Source organism: Lissotriton vulgaris, chromosome 9 (assembly GCF_964263255.1).
Source record: "Lissotriton vulgaris chromosome 9, aLisVul1.2, whole genome shotgun sequence".
Taxonomy (NCBI): domain Eukaryota; kingdom Metazoa; phylum Chordata; class Amphibia; order Caudata; family Salamandridae; genus Lissotriton; species Lissotriton vulgaris.
In genome coordinates this window covers 1,113,250,236-1,113,273,240 of record NC_141697.1, presented here as the reverse complement: position 1 = coordinate 1,113,273,240, position 23,005 = coordinate 1,113,250,236, and the positions used below count along the sequence as shown (strand labels likewise).

Here is a 23,005-nt window from a genome sequence, read left to right as displayed (position 1 = left end):
TGATTTTTGCATTGCACAGGACCAGTATGACAATGGTAATTAAAGACTAGTGTATAGTTTATCCTGTCTGTCTTAGCTACTTCCAAGCTCTGTGTCTGTAGTGATACAAAAGCATTTTAAAAAGAATGTGTATTTTGAAAGACATCAAAATGGCTTTAGACCAATGCACAGCATTCAGGCTGCCACTCTAGCAGAGGTGCTTCACATCCGATGAGACCTCGATGAGCCGGTGTTGAGCTAACCCTATAAATCTGATTCACAGCCTTTTACATTGCCTACACTGCACTTTTCTACACCAAGTATTACAAACGGGGATGAAAGACCTAGTGTTGAACTGGATTAACTCATTTCTATACAAAGGCACACAGTACAACTAGCCATCTACCCGTTCTCACTTCAAAAGGGAATGGGCCTGATTCTGAATTGGAATTTCTTAATAGTTGCTAGTTTTTTCGGAGTATGGCAAAACCATACCTGACTTTTCCGGGCAGTGATTCTGGATGGAAAATTGCATTGGCCTTTCAAAGCAGAAGACAGTGGAAGTGCCTTTAACGGGCGTGATCAACAAACATTTCAGGTATATTTTTAAGTGTGCAAACCGTTCGGGTAATTTTTTAGTGCAAAACTACAAGCGCCAGTGTTTTGAACATGAGTGACCTGAAATCAACTCGAAATTACATTTTCAAGTTGAATTTTCAGCAGAACAAACAGTTCAGGTCATTTTTTGAGTATGAGATGCATTTTGACTAATTTTGTGAAAACTAAGAGTTTTGCACACCCCTAGAAATTACTCATATAGACTAAAGCAGTAGACATTGTTAGTGTACACACATCTCTTACATGCAGGGCTTGAAAAAGTAAAACAGCTACATCCAAAAAGTACTTGTAAAGCGGCGAGCAGATTGTCTTTGTTTCATGGATGGCACTGGCATGAAGACATTAGGCTCCAGCTAGTTTGCAGTCAGGACAAGAATCTAAACAAAGAAGTGCTGGTGAGCCTTTAAGAGGGCACTTGTGTTGGGGCACACAGGAGCTAAAAACAAGAGAACACCTAGGATGCCTCTTTCTGTAGTGTCCTGCTAGACACATACTTATGTTTGTCATGTAGCTACCTCCAGCCACTCCTAGAGGGCTGGCTTTACTCCCACCACAGACCTATCCAACACAGGTGTCATCGGTGAGGTGAACTGTCAATAAAAGAGTCCTTCATTCATCTAACATTTGGACTGAAGGCCCACAAGACAACAATCCCTGCTCATCCCCGCTCAATCATAGCATTTATAAGGCGAGCTACATACCCGTGAGGGTCTCGAGGCGCTGAGGGGGTGGAGGGGGGAGGCATGGAGGCTGCTACTGTTTGAAGAGCCAGGTCTTGAGAAGTCTCCTGAAGGTTAGAAGGTCTTTGGTTTGTCGCAGGCGGGTGGGGAGGGTGTTCCATGTCTTGGCGGCAAGGTGGGAGAATGATTTGCCGCCGGCGGTCACTCTTCGGATGTGGAGAACGGTGGCGAGGGAACAGTCTGTGGAGCGGAGCTGGCGGGTGGGTTGTAGAGGCTGAGTCGGCTGTTGAGGTATGCAGGTCCGGTGTTGTGGAGTGCCTTGTGTGCGTGGGTGAGGAGTTTGAAAGTTATCCTTTTGTTGATGAGGAGCCAGTGCAGGTCTCTCAAGTAGGGTGTGATGTGGCTGCGGCGAGGGATGTTGAGGATCAGGTGTGCAGAGGCGTTCTGGAAGCGTTGGAGCCATTTTAGGAGTTTCACCGGGGCTCCTGCGTAGAGTGCGTTTCCGTAGTCCAGTCTACTGCTGACGAGGGCCTGGGTGACCGTCCTTGTTTCGGTGGGGATCCACTTAGATCCTGCGGAGGGTGTTGAAGCAGGAGGAGGAGACGGCGTTGACCTGATTCGTCATGGACAGGGTTGAATCGAGGATGACCCCTAGGTTGCGTGCGTGGTCGGTGGGAGGAGGGGGTGCTCCTAGTGCAGGCGGCCACCAGGAGTCGTCCCAGGCCGAGGGGGTAGCTCCGAGGATGAGGACCTCAATCTTGTCTGAGTTCAGCTTCAGTAGGATGTTTCTCATCGAGTCGGCAACGGACTTCATTCCTTTGTGGAGGTTGGTTTTGGTGGTGTGTGGGTCTTTGGTGAGGGAGAGGATAAGCTGGGTGTCGTTGGCGTAGGAGATGATCTTGAGGTTGTGACGTCGTGCGACGAGGGCAAGTGGTGCCATGTAAAAGTTGAAAAACAGCGGCCTGAGGGATGAGCCTTGGGGTACGCCGCAGATATTCTCTGTGGCTTCGGAGTGGAAGGGGGAGACGAACGCTCTGAGTTCTGCCGGAGAGGAAGGAGATGGTCCTGTCCAGGGCCTTCGGTTGGATTCCGGCGTCATAGAGGCGTGTTCGTAGTGTGCAGTGGCAGACCATGTCGAAGGCGGCTGACAGGTCCAGGAGGATGAGGGCAGCGGTTTCTCCGTTGTCTAGCAGGGTCCTGATGTCATCCGTGGCGGCGATGAGGGCAGTTTCGGTGCTGTGGTTGCTGCGGAACCCGGACTGGGATGGGTCCAGGAGGCTGTTCTCCTCGAGGAAGTTGGTCAGTTGTTTGTTGACTGCCTTTTCGATGACCTTCGCTGGGAATGGGAGCGGGGAGATTGTCCGGAAGTTCTTGAGGTCCTCGGGGTCCGCCTTGGGTTTCTTGAGTAAGGCGTTGATCTTTGTGTGCCTCCAGCTCTCCGGGATGGTCGCTGTCTCGAAGGAGATGTTGATGGTTTTCCGGAGATGGGGTGCGATGGGGTTGCTGGCTTTGTTGAAGATGCGGTGTGGGCAGGGGTCTTCCGGGGATCGGGAGTGGATGGTGTTCATGATCTTGATGGTGTCGTTCTCGTTGATGTTGGTCCAGGCGAGCAGGTGGTTGGTGCGGGTGGTGGTCGTGGGAGCGGGGGTCTCAGCAGTTGTTGGGGTGGTGACGGTGTCAAAGCTGTCGTGGATGTCTGGTCTTGCGATGGAAGAAGGTGGCAGCGAGTCGCACAGGCCTTGTGAAGGTGGGATGTCATTGGTGTTGGAGCTGGGGGTTTGGACAGTTCCTTCACGATGTTGGAGCTCTTTGCTGTTATGTGCATTGTTGTCTAGGCGGTCTTTGAAGGAGGTCCTTTTGGCGGATCTGATGAGGTGGTGGTGTCTGCGGGTGGCTTTCTTGTGGGCTGTGTAGCTTTCCGGTGTTTGTTCAGGGCTCCATTTTTTTTTGTTTTCGGCAGGTTCGCTTGGAGGCCTGGAGAACTTTGGTGAACCAGCTGGCTCTCTTGCTGGTGTGGGTGTTGGAGAGCTTCTTGAGTGGTGCGAGGGTGTTGGCGCAGTCATTGATCCACTGTCTGAGGCTACGGGCAGCGGCGTCAGGATCAGTCGGGTCTGCGGGTGGGCTCTGGATGAGGGCGGAGGTCAGCTAGTCCTCGGTGACTTTGCTCCAGCGGCGGCGAGGCATCTGCTGGGTGCGGTGGTGTGTGGTAGGTTTCCGGAAGGTGAAGTGGATGCAGCGGGGGTCGGTCCAGTGGAGTTCGTGGTGCAGTTGAAGAAGACGTGGGAGCTTGCTGAGAAGATGGCATCCAGCGTGTGGCCGGCAGAGTGGGTGGGTGTTGTGACGAGTTGTCTGAGTCAGAGTTTAGCTAGTTTGGCGATCAGGGTGGAAGAGTTGGGGTTGTTGTTGTTCTCGAGGTGGAAGTTCAGGTCCCCGAGGAGGATGTAGTCTGTGGAGGTGAGGGCATGTGTGCTGATGAAGTTGGCGATAGAGTCACTGAACTGTGGTCAGGGTCCGGGGGTCTGTAGACGAGGGTTCCTCTGAGGGTGGTGTTTGGGTCGGTGTGGATCTGGAAGTGCAGGTGTTCGGGGGTGCCGAGGGTGTCGTCGGTGTCTGTCGAGATTTTGAGAGTGTTCCTGTGGACGATGGCAATTCCTCCTCCTACTCCATTGGTGCGGTCCTTCCGGGTGATCTTGTAGCATTCCGGGATGGCTATGGCGATCTCGGGTGCCGAGGAGGGTTTCAGCTAGGTCTCCGTCAGGAAGGCGACGTCTTGGGCGTTGGTGTCGAGTAGGTCCCAGAGTTCGACAGCGTATTTGCGGGTAGAGCGGGTGTTAAGCAGGATGCATCTGAGGAAGTTGGGTTCTTAGGTAGGTGGGTTGGTAGGCCGGATGCTGGTGAAGCTGCAGTTTCAGCAGGAGAAGGGTCCTTGGGTGCGCTTCGGAGCGGCCAGGCAGCAGGTGCGTGATTGTCTGGCGTTGAGTGCGTGGAGGGTGCTGGAGTCGTAGCGAGGCGGGTATTGTGGCATTTGGGGAGACCGGGGGTTCTGGCGCTGAACGCGGTCCAGGCGCGGATGGGTGCAGATGGGCTTGCCTTAGGAGAGCCTTCGGCGCGCCAGCGGCACTGCCGCCATATCATGGGATGTGGGAGGGAGAAGCAGCTGGGAGGTGGGAGCGGGCGGCCTATGGGAGAGCGAGGGGCGGGGCCACAGAGAGGCAGTGGTGGGAAGATACGGGGATTACAGAAGGCAAGAGGCAATGGGGGAAGGGGCAACCACAATACGATTGACATCGGGCAACAAGTGAAAACGGCACAATACAGTCTGAACAGAAAGGAAAGCAATCTAACAGTGACAGTGAAATAAATTCAAATAAAGCTGCACAATGCAGTTACCAGGTCAACACAAGGGTGAACAGTGCGAGCAGAGAGTTGCACGCAAGGGAGGGGGGAGCGGCGAACTCACGAAGCTGCAGCAGCTGACACAGAGGCAGGCACACACAGGCGGAGCTGTGCGGCGTGGGGAGCGGCCTAACCTGCAAGCAGGGTCAAGGGTCGCTCCCTCTATCGCGCAGCGGCCGCCATATAAGGGGATGTGGGAGGGAGGAGCAGCTGGGAGGCGGGAGTGGGGCGGCCAATGGGGGAGCAAGGGGGCAGAGCCACGGGAGGCAGCGGAGGGAAGATACAGGGATTACAGAAGGCAGGAGGCAACGGGGGAAGGGGCAACCACAATACTATTGACAAGGGACAACAAGTGAAAAACGGCACAATACAGTCTGAACAGAAAGGAAAACAATCTAACAGTGACAGTCAAATAAAATCAAATAAAGCGGCACAATGCAGTTACCAGGTCAACGCAAGGGTGAACAGCGCGAGCAGAGAGTTGCAAGCAAGGGGGGGAGCGGCGAACTCACGAAGCGGCAGCAGCTGACACAGAGGCAGGCACAAACAGGGGGAGCTGTGCGGCATGTGGAGCGGCCTAACCCGCTAAGTTTCTGTTCTAGACCAAAGCATACTAAAGTGAGGGCACTGCTGAATGTCCCCAGTATTGGCAAACTACACTAGGATACGATACCAGCAGCACATTTCACTCAAGCCACCTCTGAAGTGGGCCAAAAATAACTGCTGGATCCAAGATCAAATCGGATCCCACTCTTTCCTATCACTGGCTGGTGAAAACTATAAACAACAGGTAGTCAGTCTCAGATGCTTCTGTTCTGAGTCTGCATCAAGCGGAAATGGACACATGATATTTTCCTCAAAGGTCCTTTGACCTTCATCGGCCTGGTCGCCCCCACGCTCCTCGTGCCTCCTGCTACCTGTTTTCTGCCTGCTGACTACGCCTACGCCGACTGCTTCTTTCTGCAAGCGCCCCAGCCGCCGCAGAGCCATCCGCCAGCCCGTACTCGATTTTCCCGCCGCTGCCTGCCTGCGGCCCCGCCCCCCGCCAACCGATAGGCTCCCACGCTCCCGCCACCCACCGGACCCTCCCTCCCGGCTCCCTTCTTATGACGCCCCCACGCACGCGCAGCGTTGACGCACAGCGGGTGCGCCGATTGTGCACCGAAGGCATGCCAAAGGCAAGCCCGTCTGCGCCCGTTCGCGCCCGTCCGCGCCTGGACCGCGCCCAGTGCCAGGACCCCTGGCCCCCGCCGATGCAAGACTACTCGACGGACCTACGACAACGCCACCCTCTACGCACTCAACGCAGGCCGGAATCCTGCCTGCTACCCAGCCACCCCGAGACGCACCCACGGACCCTTCACCTGCAAGTTCTCCGGCATCCGAACCCGCACTGCACCTGCCAAGCCGACCCCCAGCAGCAACCACCTCAAGTGCATCCTGCTCAACATCCGCTCCGTCCACAGACACGCCGTGGAGCTCTGGAACCTTCTCGACTGCTCCAGACGTCGCCTTCCTCACGTAAACCTGGATGAACGCCTCCTCAGCGCCCGACATCGCCATCGCCATCCCGGACGGCTACAAGATCACCCGGAGGGACCGTGTCAACCAGACGGGAGGTGGCATCGTCATCGCCCATAAGAACACCATCCGCATCACGACCAACACCGACGACACCCTCACAGCCGCCGAACACCTGCACTTCCAGATCCACACCAACCCCAAGACCACCCTCAGAGGCACCCTCATCTACAGACCGCCGGGACCGCGCACACAATTCAGCGAAGACATCGCCGACTTCATCAGCCCGCACGCCCTCCCCTCCGTCGACTACATCCTCCTCGGGGACCTCAACTTCCACCTGGAGAACAACAATGACCGCAACACCACCACCCTGCTGGACAACCTCGCCAACCTCGGACTCAAGCATCTGGTGACCACCCCCACCCACTACGCCGGCCACACGCTTGACCCCGTCTTCTCCTCCTGAAAGGACATCTCCTTCAACACGCCACCGGACTCCACTGGACGGACGACAGCTGCGTCCACTTCAGCTTCAAAAGGAACACGATCCACCACCACCAGCAACAGGCTCCACGCAGAAGCTGGAACAAGATCACAGCCGACCAGCTCGCAGCATCCCTGAGCCAGAACCCTCCCGCCACCTCAGGGAACCCCAACCATGCCGCCATCAACCTCTCGAGGTGGATCAAGAACTGCGCAGATGACCTCGCCCCACTGAGGACCCCTCCCAGCAGACCCGGCAGCAGGAAAGCTTCCTGGTTCACCGACGAACTCAAGAGCTCCAAGAAGTACTGCCGAGCCCTCGAGAAAGCCTGGCGCAGAGACCCGACACCAGACAACATGACCACCCTCAAGCTCGCCACTCGAAAACACCACCACCTGATCCACAACACCAAGAAAACAGCATTCAAGGAACGACTGGACAACAACGCCCACAACAGCAAGGAACTCTTCAACATCGTCAAAGAGCTCTCCAACCCCAGCGCCGGGAACAACGACATCACCCCATCGCAAGACCTCTGCAACTCACTCGCCTCGTACTTCCACAACAAGATCGCAGACATACACAACAACTTCAGCGCACAGCCGACGCACCCTACGACCGCACCAGCGCCCCCCACCACCACCCTCCGCGCCTGGACCCCGATCAACACCGAAGAGACCATACGCACGATGAACTCCATCCACTCCGGATCCCCCATCGACCCCTGCCCTCATCACGTCTTCAACAAGGCCGACACCGTCATCTCACCCCATCTCCGAGACATCATCAACGCCTCCTTCGACGCCGCAACCTTCCCGGAGAGCTGGAAGCATGCCGAACTCAGCGCCCTCCTAAAGAAACCATCAGCCGACCCCACCGACCTCAAGAACTACCGCCCCATCTTGCTGCTCCCGTTTCCTGCCAAAGTCATCGAGAAGACCGTCAACAGACAGCTGGCCGCCTTCCTCGAGACAAATGGATCCCTCGACCCCTCGCAGTCCGGCTTCCGGGCGAACCACAGTACAGAGACCGCCCTCATCGCAGCCACTGACGACATCCAAGCCCTGCTCGACAATGGCGAAACAGCGGCCCTCATCCTACTGGACCTCTCCGCGGCGTTCGACACTGTCGGCCACCGCACCCTATTGCAACGCCTGAGCAACGTCGGAATCCAAGAGAAGGCACTGGAATGGATCGTCTCCTTCCTCACCGGAAGGACACAGAGAGTCCGCCTCCCCCCGTTCAGATCAGAAGCCACCGAAGTCATCTGCGGCGTACCACAAGGATCCTCACTCAGCCCCACGCTGTTCAACATCTACATGAGCCCCCTTGCGGCAATCGCACGCCAACACAACCTCAACATCATCTCCTACGCCGACGACACCCAGCTGATCCTCTCCCTCACCAACGACCCTGCCACCGCCAGAACCAACCTGCACGAAGGGATGCAAGACGTAGACGAGTGGATGAGGAACAGCCGCCTGAAACTGAATTCGGATAAGACGGAAGTCCTCATCCTGGGATCGTCGCCATCCGCCTGGGACAACTCCTGGTGGCCCCCTGCCCTGGGCAGCGCACCCAAACCAACGGACCACGCACGCAACCTGGGCTTCATCCTGGACTCCTCCCTCTCCATGACCAGACAAGTCAACGCCGTCTCCTCGTCATGCTTCAACATCCTACGCATGCTACGGAAGATCTTCTGGTGGATCCCCACCAAAACCAGGAAGACGGTCACCCAGGCCCTCGTCACCAGCCGACTGGACTACGGCAACTCCCTCTACGCCGGAACCACTGCCAAACTCCAGAAAAGACTTCAGCGGATTCAGAACGCCTCAGCACGACTCATCCTGGAATCCCCCGACGCAGCCACATCTCCGCACACCTAAGAAACCTGCACTGGCTCCCAGTCAACAAAAGAATCATGTTCCGGCTCCTCACCCACGCACACAAAGCTCTCCACAACCAAGGACCAAGATACCTCAAAGACCGCCTCAACTTCTACACTCCCACCCGCCAACTTCGATTGACCAGCCACGCCCTCGCCGCCGTCCCCCGCACCCGAAGAGCCACAACGGGAGGAAGATCCTTCTCCTACCTGGCCGCCAAGACGTGGAACTCCCTCCCCACCCACCTCCGCCTGACCCAAGACCACCTCGCCTTCAGGAAGCAACTCAAGACCTGGCTGTTCGAGCAGTAGCAGGCCCCCCCGCCCCCCACAAGCGCCTTGAGACCCTCCGGGTGAGTAGCGCACTATACAAATGCTCTGATTGATTGATTGATTGATTTGTGAAATCACAACCAATCGAGAATCAACAAGAGGTGACTCATGATTAACCCTGGGCGAAGTACTTAGCTTCGCTTGCGTAGTTTGTGAAGTTTGCGCTACTTCGCACTACGCGAATAGCATGTAGCACAATTCAAACATGCGTAGCGGTCATTTTTTGCGACCGTGAGCGGGCAAAATGACATCCTGGAAAGACTTTTTCCTCATTCACGATCAGCAACATCAAGTTGCCGATCGCGAACGTGGAAAATAAACCTCCTGACGAGATTTTAAAGCGGGGAGGTCAGGTTTCTCATTGCCAGTGATCTCATATGATCATGACCGCTCGCGATGAGAAACTACCAGTCCGTGTTGATAAAGCTGCCACTTGAGGAGAAATCTACTCGAGAAACAGAAGACGACCACTTGCACTGTGCAAGATGCGGTTTGCACTGCTTGTACAGTGCGGACAAGCATCCGGCACAGTACAATCAGTGCGAACAGCATTTTGCACAGTGCACTACGCAGTTCGCGCATACCCTTACTCTGCAAGACGGAACAATGACTTGCGGAGGGGGCAGAAGGTGTTGGATTTAAAATCCAACACCTTCCCTACTGTCCGCACAGACTGGAGTTGGAATAGTAAATTATACTATTCCAACATCCAGCGCCTCCCTCCGCAAGTAGTTGTTAACTTGAGGGGTAATGGTATGCATGGGTACAACGTGGTTGTTGTAACAACCATGTTGTAATTCCCTGTGGGTAAAAATCATGCGTGAAAATTAGCAATATTCCTCTGTAGGTGGCAGTTGACAAGAAAGACCAGGGCCGAGCATACCTCAACGCTTGGCCGATTAATATGACTTAGCCTTAGTCCTGTAAATAACAATACATCTTTGTTCAGACTACATTGAAATGTGACATGTTTGTGAACCAGTCACAGACTCACACCCTCCATTCTAGATTTTAATTGATTATTTGTGCCTTCAACTTGATATGGTACATGGCTACGTACTCTTGCCCACTGTACAGGACGCACTATTATGAATCAGAAAATTATACTGCCAAAATACCAGTGGAATAAACATGATAATATAAGTAGAAGTTATTATAGTAATCTTACCCATGCCTGACAATCATCATTTCATAGGTTTGTATGATTTTGTTAAGAAAAACCTTGACAGGCTGCACATTATGTTTGCTGCAGCATATATGAGCGTCTTCCAAGAAAACCTGAAACGGAAAAGCAAAGAAACTGTCAGAGGACTGCTTTCTTCACTAAAAATATAAAAGTCACATTCTTAGGGTGTTTATGTCACAGAGAGGAAGAGAGAGAGCAAGGGAGGGAGGGGGAGCGAGTAACAGAAAGAGAGAACGCGTCAGAGAGCTAGAGACGAAAATAGGGAAGAGACAGGGAGCGAGAAAGAGAGGAGAGATACGAGAACGATGGGGGAGAGAGAGGACTGGAGGGCCACAGACACAGAGAGAGAGGAGCAGAAAGAGAGATATTGTGTGCCTATGTGGGTGCGAAAGCGATTGTCTTATTTTGCTATAACAGTTGGGTATTTTGTGCGGCGCCTGGGCATAGTTGAGTGACTTAGAACCTAAGAAAAGCAATAAAGTGAAAGTTAGATCATGTGTTTCTAAACTAAAGCAAACCCATTGTGACCCTTCTCTCTTAAATACCATGCCGGAACACGCTGTGAACACACTGTGGAGTAACCATTATCAAAGCTGCCTGCAGTCCCACACGCCAAGGATGGTAATACACTAATTGCGGTGAACTTGTGCAGCATATATTCATTACAATCGCCTAATAATGTCAAAATATGTTCCAAATGTGTTAATCAATGATAATGCCTAATCAATAGCACTAAGACCAAAATAAACGAAATAACTCACCTTGTAGTCCGCTTCAGGCAGGATGCTGCCTGGGAACAAATCACTAGTGATGCCATTAAAGAGGGGTATGTCATGTGACAAAAACTTGGGTTCATTCACATCTTTAATTGATCGAAGAAGCTGAAAGCAGGGACGAGAAATTAAACTATTAATAAATAAGTAATTAGCAGTAATTAAATGCAGTTAAAAAAACATATTGTGCAATGCTGTTGACTTGAAAATTAGTTCCCAAAGCTACCTCACAACCTTCTGAAGGTGATTTAAAAAATCTCCTTGTGGCGGGGGGTGACCTGATACGAAGGGAAACAACGTTTGACTGAGATTGCCGGCCTCCTGGGGAAGTAGGGTCGCAGACTAGTCTTCCCCCGGGGTGCTTCGCACAGGCAGTAGGGCAAGCTTGGGGGGGGGGGGGGTCAATGGGAGGGATTAGGGTGGGATATAAGGGTGCAGGGGAGGAGGGCTCTTCCTCTTCCTGCACCTGGCACCACCGGGGATGGTTAGAAATATTCAGTCCACCCACCCACCCTGCAAATTTGGAGGCAAAGGTATGGGTCGGTCGAGCATGCCAGTTAAGGTCAGGTTGTAGGTTTTAGGGTTGGCAGTACTTTGGAGGGGTGGGGAGTCACGGATGGGCACATCCACCCCTGGGGGGGAACAGGTGAAGGATGGGGGTGCAGGATGCAAGAGAGCGATGGCAGGAGATCTAGGAGAGGTAGTTGAAAGATAAGTGAAGACGAGAATGGAGAGATGGAGAATGTCGCAGAGTGAAATGGGATGAGAGAAACAGGTGTGAGGGTTGAGGATGGATGGAGTGAATGAAGGGGTTGCTGATGGGAAATGTTATAGTTATTTGATGTTTTGGGTAATGTAGTTTGTTAACAACCTTGTCCTAATAAAATGGCCTTTTACGCTTCAAGTATCAGCGTGGAGTGTAATTATTGCACAACTCGGTCTCCTCAGCACCAGCGTTCTCTGCTTTTCTCCACTCCTAACGGGGAAAGAACCATGGCCCACAGAGTGGCATGCACCGGAGCCGCGGGGGAGTGAAGTGAGAGGTATTCCAGCTACAATTCCACCACTAGAATGCAGCGCACTTGCTACCCGCACTCCATGACCGAGTGCACAGCAAGGCCGTGAGTCACGATCCGGTGGCAGCGCATCGTGTAATTATGTTGCAGCTTGGTTTCGACGTATGTTTCCACCCTTTCCACATATTCCCTGAACTGACGAGGCGGGACAATAAGATGTGTGAGATTTATGGCCCCAAGTTTGCCTCGGCAAGGCCTGCAGGCTCACTTAACTTAGACTGTGACGAATTTCCTTTTATTCCCCCGTGTGAAAATCCGTGATGCAGCCCAGCCAGCCTCCTCATACAAATGGGCTAGAGAAGTGAATTCTTCTCAGGCCTCTACCATCTAGTGGAGAAGTGTGGCTCAATGATTAGAGCGGCAGACCCTGATGCAGAGGTCTAGTCCGGGACCAGGGTTCAATTCCCCGCCTCGGCAGGTCTTGGGGTCAAAATTCCACGGACCTGATAATTCTCGCCTCTGTGCCTATTCTAATCATGGAGTCCCACTCTGCAACTCTGGGCAATAGCTTGCTTAATCTCCACAACGGCCCCCACAACGATAAGGATGCCTGGCCTCCACCTTGGGGGTGCCCAGGAGTGGACGCCTCACAGGGAAAGCCAGGATGGGTTCCACAGCGGTATTCGTACAAGCGCCTTGAGACCCTTGCGGGTGAGTAGTGCGCTATACAAGTATCAATTTACATTCAGGCCTCTACCTAAGCCAATACCGGGGCCTGACTTTTAGATGGGTGTTATTTTATTCCAGCGCCATCTCTGAAATACCGTGCCTTCACTGGCCATTGTTACGGAGCCCATTTCAAACTCAGAACTCATCACGCTACAGGCCTCTGATACACCGCTAATAACACACAGAACCTTGCCACGCGTTTGTAGACCAGAGGCTGAAGAACTGCTACTACTTGTTAGGATGATATAACTTCTCATAACAGTACTTACAGCTGCGCCTCTGATCTGGGTCTTCTCAAGTTCCTCCTGCTCAGTGCTCCTTAGCTAATTGCTAATTCCAGGTTGATGTTTTGGGATTTACCCTTGCCTAATTTTTTAAAACAATTACCTAGAGGCAATTGGAGGTTCACTTCTGTGGCACGACTGACTGAAACTCTATCTGTAATCTTGATCCACACTTATAGACTTTTATTCTTAACCACTACCTGCATCTCGACATCTTTGGCCCGCAGCTGCAAAATGGAAGAAAAAGACTCCAAACCCGGGCACAAAAAGTACAAAACCTGAACCCTCACTGCCTGAGTCTCCTATTAAAGGTAGAACACAACTAAAACAAATGATGGACACCACCCTTAAAAAGCTAACTGATGTACTCCAGATAGCCCAGACAACGATGAACAGCATGGACATTATTCAACAAGATGTGGCGGGAATGAGATCAGACATTAAACAAATTACAGATAAGCTCTCAGCAGCGGAACAGCGCATCAGTGATCATGAAGATAAGTTCTTGTGCACGAAGTAAGATCTTAGCTCAATGCACAAAATATCTATCAAAGCAAACACAAGGAGATGATGGACGGAGTGCTGAAACTTTTCAGACACTCATCCCCAGTCACAGATCTGGGTTGAATCCATCATCATTCTTTAGCTCACTTCGCCACCCCAGTTTGGACCCAGCCATATGCAAATCAGTCTTGACCCTGTGCCTTATGGGAACAGTCTAGCCCGAATTTCCAAGTCAGGTCTTCCCTGGACCGGAAACAAGCCAGGCTAACTCGACTTCAGAGTCAAAGCGAGCAAGGGACCCACATCTGGGCATAACATGCCAACTTAGGGCAAACAAAGCAAACAAATTAATCTCCTTGTTTTTGATTTGTTCACAAGTTTACAGCAAGTCATCCCGGCATCAGTCTTGTTGACAAACAGCATGAAACTCTGAGTGCATAATTTATATATCAGTGAATATTACATGTGCGCTATGCACATTGGCAAATACTGCCTGATGTTGAATTCTATTTCCAGTGTAAATTAGGAGTTTTTTCCTCAAACTGGTCCCTTTGTCCATATATCATGTGACCTTTGAAGGTCAGCAATGCCCTCATGTTCAATTTTGATGCAAGATACCAAAAAGTGAATTTTGAAACAATTCATGCATTCTTGTATGATGTTTATGCAATTTCCCAAAACACAATTTCACAATTTCACCCTGGCCTAAGGCTCCAGGCACTCTAGAAAATTATTTAAAAAGAGGATTTGAAAGTTCCAGTTTCCTTGAAACAAAGAGCGAAACCAATACTTTTTTCCATATAGTCTCTTTGACAGTAAGTGAAAGCTATACAACTTCTTTTTATAGGTACAGTGATTTTAGTAATAGAATTTCCTTTCTCTTATACCAGTTCATAATAATCCGTAGAATTTGAAAAATACTCACAAGTATATCTTCATTCTCATCTGGAAATTTCAGCTTCAGGTTCCCAGCAGCTATTAACACAGCTTTCACTGCACGCATACCGTAGTCATAGTGGAACTGAGATGACAGTTGTTCTGAGCAAAGCCTGTAGGTCATTACTATCTTCACTGACAAGGGTTTGGCACGAAAAAATCCATAGGAGTACAAAGATATCTCCGCTATCAAAGCATAATTAGGAACCATCATGGCCACCGTGCGGAACAGAACCTGCAACACAATTTTCAAGGAACAGGCAGGTTTAATACGTTTTTTTAAAAAAAAGAAGATCTAAGACAAAAATGATAATCGAAATGGAGTTTGTGCTCTATCCTCTGAAATTTGATCTTCATTACATTGTTGTTGGACTATAGTAACCATAGTAACATACTGCATAAAGTAGGCTTGCAAAACAGTAAAAAAATATATAATAAACAAATAATATAAGCAAATAATAAACATGTTTGCACTAAAAAAGTGAGTAGACCACTTTTAATATTTATTTTTTATATCAAAAAAGCAATAAAGTAAATAATCAGTAATTTGTAATATAGACCTTTTTTGAGTTCTTATTGATTCTTATTGATTTGGGTATTACATTTATAATCGAGTAATCAGTTATTAATCACGTTCTAAAACAATATCAGGGCTCAGCATTTTAACTACTAGAGCACACACTGCCCCTCAGATAATTTCCTCTTCACTGAACATAATCTTGCTTCTGGTTTCCATTTTGAACAGCGAACTAGTCGGGGAGGAAATTAAAATGCTATCTAACAGTGGCTATCACCTGGTTAGGATCAGTTGCTACAATCAAAGTCCTAGTTCTAGGCATGGCTGGTTTGAGAATCAAAACATTCGTGTAGGCTGGGAGGTCCTGCTGAGAACAGATGTCACACAAACCCCAGATGTACTTATTTTACACCATTTTCCCATAACTGGATGTCTCGGGAAAAGTTAATGATCCCTGGGTCAACATGTTTCAACCTGTCATATACAGCCACATAGGTCTTTCGGCTTTCGTCACGACTCATTTGACCCAAACTGTTTTATTTGCAGAAATGTTTCTTCATGGATGGAATAGATTCTCATTCCTTACACATAAAACATGCCGTCCATACATACTAAGGTGGATAATATCAACACAGTTAGCATCTGAGCCTTATGGTTGGTTGAAAAACTTGGTTATTTACCGAGTTCTTGTCTGTGGAAATAGGACAATCGCTTTAGGAAGAGATAAACAAAGGCATTATTCTTACTACTTAATAGAACCATGCTTGTGATGCACGGCATTCTCATTTTTTGAATAATCATGTGAACCCCCCAAAAAAGAAAAAAAGAAATCCATTCACAGAATCGTCTCTATGGGCTATCAGCGCTCTTTGCTTTGGAGCTAGGTTTGTGCAAACTATTTATTACATACATACATTAGAAAAGCATTTGTACTAATAACTGGTAATCCAGCTGATATGACAATAAACATACCCTACCTTGAGGTTATCTGGTAATTCAGAGCGTCCTGCATAACCGGGGTTCATTGTGATGGCTACAAAGCAGTTAGGATTCAGCTTCAGTTCAGTCCCTTCAAAGATGAACACTTCCAAGTGCATCTGGATGGCCCGCTGAATGCAGAGGATCTGCTGAGCTACCACAGACAACACCTCCAATTCAATACGATTAAACTCATCAAAACAGGCCCAAGCTCCAGAGGAAGCCAATCCTTTGAAAAACTACATAAAACAAAATTACTTGGAGCAACCCTTACATAAACCTGGAACTTCAAAATCTTTCAACCACACTCAATCTGGCTTTCAAAGCAGCCATAACACAGCGGCAGCACTCATCATCGCGACCCTCGTACTGCTGGATCTCTTCACTGAGTTAGACACATTATCACACTACAGCCTCAGGACCAGCATACCTCAACTGCCGTCTTCACTTCCACCAACCCACCAGACTCCTATGCTCAACCTCATTCTCCCTCGCACACAACCTGTATCCGCAAAAGCAGAACAGGCGGCCTTCTCCTACATCGCACCTAAGGCATAGAATGACCTGCCTCAAAACATCAGGGCCTCCTCCTCGCTTCTTGAATTCCGCAAGAGGCTGAAGATTCGGCTCTTCAACTACTCTTCAGGTGCTAAATTGTGCTATGTAAATCCGAATAACATAACATAGCATAACATAACATTACAGGGAAGAGGGCACACAGAGTTGAAGCTAATAATGGAAGAAGCCATGCATGGAGGTAACCACATTTAGCAGAGGCTGTACAGAGAAAAGAGTATATTGAGGGAATACACACCTCTAGAGTGAACCTACTGAGGAGAAACCCCCTAGAGCGAGTTCACAATAGAGAAAGGTCCCACTGAGGAGATATCACCCTGGAAAGAGCCAGCATGTACATGAAGCTGGAGAGGTGAAAGGAAACAGTGAGGAGAAGAGGCTACATGGATAAAGAACCACACAGGGGAGAACAATCATGCTGGTAAAGGTCGCCCTGAGATATTGGATGCAAAGTGAAAAGGACTGAGTGGGGAAGGCCAATAGAAAGGGACTGCTTTAAGCAGAGTCCACAATGGGGTGATGAGGCATCAAACTGGGGAGAGTTGGTACTGGAGGCCAGACCACATTGAGGGAAAGATATCCTATAGTAAAGGCAAATTGGGAAGAGGTTTTACTGGCAATAGGGAGGACGAGATGAGGACATGCAGGGAGGAGGCTTTGCAGGGAAAATCGTGAGCAGAAAAAATGCCACAATGAACTAAGGCTGCCCCACGGAGAGCCCAAACAGTATGAACCCCTAAGGAGAAATCCCCTTCCCTCAGATTAGACGTCCTTACAGAGAGGATACACGTGAGGTTGATTACAATAAAGAGGAGCAATGATATTACGACACACAATTGGAAGGGGCAACACCAAGTAGAAGCCACAAATGACGCTGTACAGGTGAGACAGCACTGAGGAGAACAATTTGCACCAAGGAGAGGCCTAACTCAGTGAAGCGATCTCACTTGGGATGATACTCAATGGAGTGAAGTCACACAGGGAAGAGGAGATTGTATGGGAAAGAGGCTGAATTAGGGAAACTCTGTAATTGAGGAGGACAGACTGCATGAGGGGCGAGGTTGTTGGGTAAGACACACTCAGGATAGGCTGCACTGTATTAAAGCCACAATGAAGAAAGGGCAAAACAGGAATATATATTGATGCATTCTGCTGAATAGCAAGTGGAAATGATTTGCAATAGTTAGAGGAATATCGACACACAGAAGTGAAATCATTTGTAACAGAAATTTAAAGATGAAAACATTACAGTCCCATTACATGCTGCAGTTGTTCTGTGTGATAAAACATCATTATCATTCCCATAAAGTCTGAAAAGGAGATGAAGTGTACATATACTAAGTAATATAACATGAGATAAAAAGGTGTACATATACTAACACATAAATGGTAAAACTGTAAAAATAATCAATGTGACAATATATGATTATATTTCATAACTGACTCAATAGCTAAGACAATAAAATGGGAAACCAAAAGTTATAAACATAATAGTCATAATCACATTCACTCAATACCTATTTGTTTTTTCAGCATAAATTGTTCCCACATTAAGTCTTAAATTAGCAGCCATTTGAGACATTACTTTACGCTACCTTCCCCATTGCTATGTAATCCAATCCATCAGAGCAGTTAAAGACAACACACTGCACAGCAAGCGCTTTGGCCAAGTCTTTTGTGGTCTCCGTTTTGCCTGTACCAGCGGGACCCTCTGGTGCACCTCCAAGATTCAAGTAAAAGGCTCCAATCTGCAAAAGGAAACAATATGAAATGAAAACCCATCAATTAACCTCTACACGTCAGAAGGTTCATGGTGATCAGAAGTAAGTCCGTCATTTTTTTAAATTCACGGATTCATAAACTATCTACCACCTTTCAATCCTTATCCAGAAATACCCCAAGAATGTGGAATGAATTACCTCCATCCATCAATCAGACAAGCACTCCTTATTATACATGCTAAATGCACTTTGAAAATCATTTATTATCGAAAGACGTTCGATACCTTAGTGCAATAATCCCTTCACACCTATTACTATATTACTCACCATACTTCAAGGACTCTTTACATAAGATCCTTGTGTGGATTCCATATGCATGCAGTTGTTGTCCTGGTTCATTTGTTAAAATCACTCTATGGATAATGCATATGTTGATGTATGCCGCCTCCCTTACAAGATCTGATGTATTATATATATTGAATATATTTCACTCCTACACCTTTGTACACAAATTCATATTAAGACAGTTTTTAGAGTAATTATGAGAGTGGTGCAGAGATAAGAGATAGGACAAATAAGTGATTAAGCAAAGATGGAGAATAGGAGATAAAATGTGTTATTGTTTGGTACTCAAGTAAATAATTGAAACATATTCAAACAATACATGCCAGTAAATAATCACAATTTATATAATTTAACATGACACCTGAAGAAATTGTAAAACTTTATAAATATGACCCTCTTAAAATGTATATCATACAAATATGAACTATTTTACTATTGAAGTAATACATAAATGAAGCAGTCGGTGCAGAGAGTCCCTTATCCGCACAGAATGTTCTGGAGTTATATTGGCCTAAGGGCCTGCACAGAGGCAGTGCACCTTGGGCGCATGGTCACCAGCTTTACTATAGTTATTTCATGTGTGTTTTGAGCAGAGCACACACCAGGGGCTGTATGCCAAAATGTCCGTCTTGGAGCGTTTCGTAAAATGTGACAAGAATAGTTAAAAAGAAGGGTGTGCACACTATCATTGTCATTATGCATTTCCTGTCCTCCTGATGGTATGCACCCCATGTAAAATGACAGAAGTTTCGTACAAAGAGTTGATCGTTGAATATTCACGTTTGCAGTAACATCTTATTTTAATCCCAGGTTTCCGTTTGCAGGTTACACAGTATTTACACTGGTGACTATTGATGGAGCAGGTTAATGAACAATATTTTGTTCAGGCTTGTGAAGCCAGACTTCCATAATGTTTAATAAAACTAATATGTTTGCTGCATGTTATTAAATCAACCTAGAATGAACTGTGCAACATGAACACATGGGACTAACATTATGCTTATTTCTGCAAAATGCAAAAGAAATAATACAATAATTATTGTCTATTGTCTTTGTCGTATACTAACTGCTGCTGTTAAAAATAATAGCATGTGCTTTTAAATGTGCTTTTGTTTTGTCTTTTCTGTGACAACTGTAAAGGCTGCTTAAATGTGCTTTTGCTAGGTAACATAATTAATGGGCTAACATTTAGCAAAGGGGGCTGGGAAACAGAATACATTTCAGTTCTTTAATTAATCAATGCCTTGTGTTTGTTTAATATTAGTTTCCATGATGGGGCCTGCCTGAATAAGGCAAGTGGGTGAGCTGCAATGGAAAGGAGCCTGGTTCTGCAAAATAAAGCTATGTGGCAGTGGAAAGGTTTCTTATGAATGTCTTTGCCAAGTTGGTTTCAAAAGTCTATTGTGCCACGGGAAGCTCAGAACGGACAGGCTCAAGGTTGGGAGGAAGAGCTGCGGCATTTTTGTGCATTACATGAACATCTTTGCTACAAAATGTAGCAGCCTAAGGAAGTGCCGCCAGGACTCTGTGTATGAACAATGGGTTAGTGAAAAAGCCCGGACCTGAGGTGGAAGATGTCACAATTTACTGTGGCATGAGGTGGTTCAGCCAATGGGGAGCCAGAATTCAGCTGTTGGAATGTGAAAATAGTTAGCTTAGCCTTAGTTTTAGGGTATAAGAATTGGCTCAAGGAGCAGACTTTTGCCTACAGTACTTGATTCCAGAGGGTCGTGCTCTGCTGATCGACGAATGCACGTAAGGATAGGAGACTTTTAAAGACTTTGTTTTCAGGCGATGAGGGTAGAGACAGGGAATTAGTTAGGGTTTAGAAATGCTCATTTTCACTTATTTCTGTTAATGAATAATATTTCTTGAATCAAGCTCTCTTTATAAATGCTGAATAAACCTTTCTTTATGACATTTTCTAATACTTGTTTAATAAAGTTCCAAAACCTAAGTTTTCATGAATATGTTTGAATAAACTTACTAAATGACAAGCTGGTCTTGTTTATTGTGGATAGTTTAAACAATATATATAGATCTAATCGCCTCATGATTCAGTCGCTCTGTTGTTGATATGGGCCTGGTTTTGTATGGTAAGTTTGGTGGTAGTAGGTAGAGTCATTTATGTAGAATTTTGGTAGGAGCGCTGGATCACTATCTCATAATAATTCACATATTGAGCTCTGTGTTCATTCAGGTTGATGTACCCAACGTGTGTAAAATAACTGCGCACTAATTGCATTATCAATGTTTTAACGTTAATTTTCTGAAAACATTTGCGTACTAGTTGTTTTCAAGGTTCTCTCAGTATAATACATGCAAAAGCAGGTTAAAGTTGTAATTCGGTTATTACATTTAAAAGCATGTTTTATTGTCAGCATACGATTTTGTTGTCAGCTTCATTCGCTACCTGCGAGATAAGTATTTAATTTATTAGGTCTTGCCTGCCAATGCGCTTGCGCATTGCTGGCGAGAGATATAGAGGTGCTCCAGGAAAGCTTACCAAGAGGGCTTTGGAATGCGGATTATGGACAGCGCATGTTCGCCGGGCGAGGGCTTGCCATTTACTCCCCCCCCGCCCATCAGGCTTGAAAGGATGCCGCTCACACACCAACATTCCATCATTTGTCTGAGCCTCGGCATCAGGCTTCAAAAGGAATGCCTCCCGCTCCCGCTCCCCCGCCCCCCGCCACAGCAATGCTGAGAGCTTGTTTTTCCTGAATGCACTGCAGCTCAGACATGCACACACATTCCCTCGCTGGCCCATTTCCCAATCCATATCAGATCGATAAATACAACATTTCAGGTTGATGCCATGAAGGTTTGCAAACAATGCGTTTCTTATTTAGTTGGAAGCCCTCACCAAAAACAGTTTGGAAACAATGCGTTTCTTATTTAGTTGGAAGCCCTCGCCAAAAACATAAAAAAATAAAAATACGTGACCCCACGCTCTTTGTTGCTGTCTCCGTGTTATAAAATCTCTTCCGTGCTGGTCTGCCCCAACGCACCCCCCACCACCCCACACATGCACACACATTCCCTCCCTGGCCCATATTGCTTTATCCTTCACGTGCTTCGCCCCAACCCCATGAAGATTTACCCTTATCTGATGCTTTTACCCTACTGCGCCCATGCCCTGTTGCTTTCCCCACTCGCTCCTTTGTTGCTCCATCCCCACCCTTTTAAAAAAAATCTATATATATTTAATTTTTAATTAAGCAAATTGCTGCAGACACTTCTGGCTTTTGTGGCGTTTCTTTTTCATGTTTTTTAATTTACCAATCCATATCGGAACGATAAATACAACATTTCAGATTTATGCCATGAAGGTTTGGAAACAATGCGTTTCTTATTTAGTTGGAAGCCCTCGCCAAAAACATAAAAAAATAAAAACACGTTACACCACGCTCTTTGTTGCTGTCTCCGTGTTATAAAATCTCTTCCGTACTGGTCTGCCCCAACGCACCCCCTACCACCCCACACTTGCACACGCCTTCCCTCCCTGAAGGTTTGGAAACAATGCGTTTCTTATTTAGTTGGAAGCCCTCACCAAAAACAGTTTGGAAACAATGCGTTTCTTATTTAGTTGAAGCCCTCGCCAAAAACATAAAAAAATAAAAACACGTCACCCCAAGCTCTTTGTTGCTGTCTCCGTGTTATAAAATCTCTTCCGTGCTTGTTATTATTTGATTTCGCAGCAACTGCTTGTTATTAGTACATGCCTTTGAGTAACTTTTTGTGGCATTCACTTTTTAGCCTGCAGGGCTTTGTTTACGTGTGTGGCTTTTGAAATCTTCGTAACGCTTTGTCTTTCTTCCGTTTTAGCAACAGCACTCATTTTTTAAATGCGTCTATGGTACAATTCTAACTATTATTTTTTAATACCTACGCTTAAACATCATCATAATACCCCATAACTATATCAGTTTTAAACTTCATGAAAACACTATAACTGTTTAAGCAGGAGAAAACAAACAAACAGCACATTTGTTTTATTTAATTAGTAGCTCCTTCAGCCTCTTTGTTCCCCGTCCCACGTCTGCCCCATTCCCCGTCTCTCTTCTCTCGACTTTCTTCCGGATTCTCCTCCCTTCCTATGTATCCTCTGCCTGCATTCCACAGTCTCTCGTTAACCGTTTGCTTTCAAGCTCTCAATTACCCTTCCCTCCTATCGCAGTCTGCCCTTTTCCATAGGTCTTTCTTCTCTGTGTGCCCGCTCTGCCTCCTCAGTTTCCTCCTCTGTTTCACTGTCAGTCTTTCTTTTGCAACCTTCTCTCCCTCCCTCTTTCCTTTCAGACTACACACTATTTACTTCACCCTCATTTCTCTTTTGCCGTGTGCCTCTCTTGTCTCTCTCCCTTCCTATCTTTCCTATTACTCTGCCTTGAACCTCGCTCCATCCTGTCTCATTTCCTCTGCCTCTTTCTAATGTCACTCTCCGTTTCACCCCCTTCGAATTCTGGAATTTTGCGCTTCTTTCTCCAAGTCGCCTCCCCGTAACCTCTATTTATTTATTTTTTCATTTTTTCTTTCTC

General features: G+C 47.6%; 1 protein-coding gene across 1 annotated transcript in view; it reads right to left on the bottom strand.

Moving 5' to 3' along the window:
• The window catches only part of DNAH12 (dynein axonemal heavy chain 12), a 1,291,066-nt gene that overhangs the window by 781,963 nt on the left and 486,098 nt on the right, over positions 1-23,005 (bottom strand). Inside the window, exons 26-30 of the mRNA XM_086939114.1 lie at positions 17,997-18,149; positions 15,825-16,064; positions 14,320-14,565; positions 10,850-10,969; positions 10,071-10,180 (exon numbers count right to left, since the gene is read on the bottom strand). Of these exons, the coding sequence (XP_086795240.1) occupies positions 10,071-10,180; positions 10,850-10,969; positions 14,320-14,565; positions 15,825-16,064; positions 17,997-18,149 (869 nt within the window). The remainder of the gene's footprint in view (positions 1-10,070; positions 10,181-10,849; positions 10,970-14,319; positions 14,566-15,824; positions 16,065-17,996; positions 18,150-23,005) is intronic.